The sequence below is a fragment of the Humulus lupulus genome, chromosome 3 (genome assembly GCF_963169125.1).
Source record: "Humulus lupulus chromosome 3, drHumLupu1.1, whole genome shotgun sequence".
Taxonomy (NCBI): Eukaryota; Viridiplantae; Streptophyta; class Magnoliopsida; order Rosales; family Cannabaceae; genus Humulus; species Humulus lupulus.
The window spans coordinates 19,475,120-19,477,963 of record NC_084795.1 but is presented as its reverse complement, the minus strand read 5'-3'; the positions used below and the strand labels follow the sequence as shown (position 1 = coordinate 19,477,963).

The 2,844-nt window shown below is 29.0% G+C and overlaps 1 protein-coding gene across 1 annotated transcript; it reads left to right on the top strand.

The window, feature by feature from the left end:
* Positions 1-1,388: 1,388 nt before the first annotated feature.
* LOC133820973 (F-box protein FBW2-like) lies at positions 1,389-2,422 on the top strand. Its single transcript, XM_062253521.1, has 2 exons — positions 1,389-1,694; positions 1,792-2,422. The coding sequence occupies exons 1-2, from the start codon at positions 1,426-1,428 to the stop codon at positions 2,333-2,335; spliced, it is 813 nt and encodes a 270-aa protein (XP_062109505.1). The 5' UTR covers positions 1,389-1,425; the 3' UTR covers positions 2,336-2,422.
* Positions 2,423-2,844: the final 422 nt, after the last annotated feature.

The window sequence follows — 2,844 nt, the reverse complement described above, 5'->3', positions numbered from 1 at the left end:
CTCAATTGCATTTTTCTTGGTTGGTGAAAGATTATTTGAGCTAATATTAAGATTTTTTCATCTATCATGGGTGTTTGTTGTAATATAAGTCATGCTAAGTTGGTACTATTTACATCCACATAACATCATGCTTATGCGTGCTCGAAACATGCACACCAATTACATTTTTTCCGTTTAGTTAATATTAAAATATTACCATGTTTTTGACAATTACAATTTTAATAAATTTATTTTTTAATAACGTATCTAATATATTAATAAAATTATACTCATTTTCTCAAAATTTAAAAATAAAAAAATTAATTAATTGGAAACCCAAAATTAAAAATAATTGTTTATTTCTTCTTAGGTCTTTAATTATTTTCTAATTTTTTTAACATTTGAATGAATTAAAAATTTCATAAAGATTTTTTTTTTAATTTTAGGTTTTTGAACCACAGTTTTGGGATATATTTTTGTTAAGAGGAATCTTCTTTATTTTAATCTAAAATTATCTGTGTCAATTAACAAGTGTTTATTAATATAAAGTAGTTTTTAATACTTTTCTTCCCAACTGTTTTTGTAATCATACATACCACAAACGATGCCGTTTACCTTCTCAAAAATCATTAACCATTATTAAATTACCAAGAAAACTAGCTTGTTTTTCAAAATCTTGTAAGTTGTAGAAATTTTAATTAGCTTTGAATGGGTGGCAACGTACTTAATTATATAGTATATATAAATGGCTTTAGGATAATACAGTTCATGATATACTATCTTCACGGCCTCTCCTCTCCATTCTCCAAGGTCTTTCTATTCGTATTATTAGTTTTGTTTTTGGAAGTTTTATACATTAATTGCTATGGCTGGGTATATTAAATCTGATATTGTGTTTAAGCTGTTCGTTCGCATATCTTAGAGAACCAAATGATAATATTTCGACAGTTCAGTTTTATCTTGTTGTTAGTAATATCTGATGTAGTTGACGTGTTTGATTAAATGATTCAAAGTAAAAAGTGATGATGATTTGGATGATAAATCAATTTCGTTAGTAGTAGCTTTATTGTTGTTTTCTTATAATTTTGTTATTAGTAGCTTTGTTTTGTTAGCAATAATGCATATAATGTAGTAGATTGGATGATAGATTCATTAATAGTAGCAATTTTGTTGTTAATAGCTTTAGTAGTGTATAACCTATCACTATTAGTAGATTTGTAGTTTTAGTCAAGTGGATTTTGATGGCTTACTATATGTATGTTCATAAAATTCTTTGGTAAATATGTTTGATTAACTTTTCCAACATTATTTTCTTGGTGATTTATTTCTATATATTGATGATAATCTTAAATTATGGTTATTAATTAATGTTATTATTATTATGTTTGTATTTGTTTTACAGTAATGGATGAATCCAATAACGATGCCTTCCCACTCTGGGACCAAATGATCGCTGAAGCATTAGTATTAATCTTCAATAAGTTGTCAATATTTGACAAAATTTGCATGGTTTCACTCGTTTGCAAATCATGGCATAGAGTCGTTACTTGTTCTGATTGCTGGCAAGATATTGATTTTGAAGGCATAGAAGATCATTATAATAATGACTTAAAGCCAATTCTAAAAGCTCTGTTGAGGAAGAATTCAGATCATCTTCGCTCACTTTGTGCTAAAAATTTCGTCGATGACGAATTGTTCTCTTTATTTGCTGACCAGTAAGTATGATATAAATTTACTTATGTAAGAGTACATCATATTTTGGTAAATTTTCTGAACTAATGAGTTATTTTGTTTGATTATATGTTATGCAAGTGCACAATCTGTTCGGACATTGAAGCTGTCATGTTGTAGTATAAGGAGCTCAACCATAGAAACTGCTGCTGAGAAGCTCTCCACCGTTACCCATTTGGATATAAGCTTCAACTGTTATCATATTTCTGCCTCTGCTATTAAGGCAATTGGGTATCACTGTAAGCATCTTTTAACGTTTAACATGAACGTTTCTTCAGACATAGTTGATATAGAACCCCCTTTAGATGAACAGGCTTTTGCCATAGCATCCACAATGCCAAAGCTGAAGCACTTAGAAGTTTCATATGTGCACATTGGTTCTGAAGGTCTGCTAAAGATACTCTCCTGCTGCACTGAACTTGAATTTCTGAACATTCGTGGTTGTTTCCTTTTTGTTTTTAAGGAAAATTTATTTGAGAATTTCTCTGGCTTGAAGGTTATTGGTCCCTGGGCGACTGGTGAAGACTTGCTTAACTACATGTACAATCCTAGATACATTATTCCAGATTTTATGGCAATTGCTCATGAGCTTGATTTTTCTTTATTTGATGAATTGAAGTACTGATTTTTATTTCTACTACACTCATATTAGGGTGATATTTCTTTTGAAAAGAAGAGTACCTTGTTTATGATATTTTTATGGATTCAGATATTTGGGTTGTTGGATTTTCATATTTGGGTTGTTGACAGTTGATATTTTAACTAAACGTCAATGTTTGTTTTTGCTTTAAAAATATAATAAGTTATTGAAAAATTAGTAACACAAAATTCACAATCTCTTTCTAATTTATTTTACTTCATTTTAATTATCACTTGATTGGCTGTCATCTTTTTAGAGATGGAAGACAATTAAACATCACTCGATGTTAGGTCGGTTTTCATGTTGTATGAATTTCTAACCTCAAGTCAAATTTCATAAATTTTATTAAGTTCTAATTTTTTAATCACTCAATTTTTTTAATATTGCGGACATATACATTATACCCTTTAATTAATATGTTAGTTTTCCATTAAAAATACAATACTTATGGTTGACTCAGTCTGGAGTTAGCGATAGTGGGGAGCCCACATCAG

Bases quoted from the DNA above. Each gene is read 5' to 3' on its own strand.
- LOC133820973 (XM_062253521.1), top strand. From the start codon at position 1,426: ATGATCGCTGAAGCATTAGTATTAATCTTCAATAAGTTGTCAATATTT. The intron at 1,695-1,791 runs GTAAGTATGATA...ATGTTATGCAAG, and splicing joins TTCTCTTTATTTGCTGACCA to TGCACAATCTGTTCGGACAT.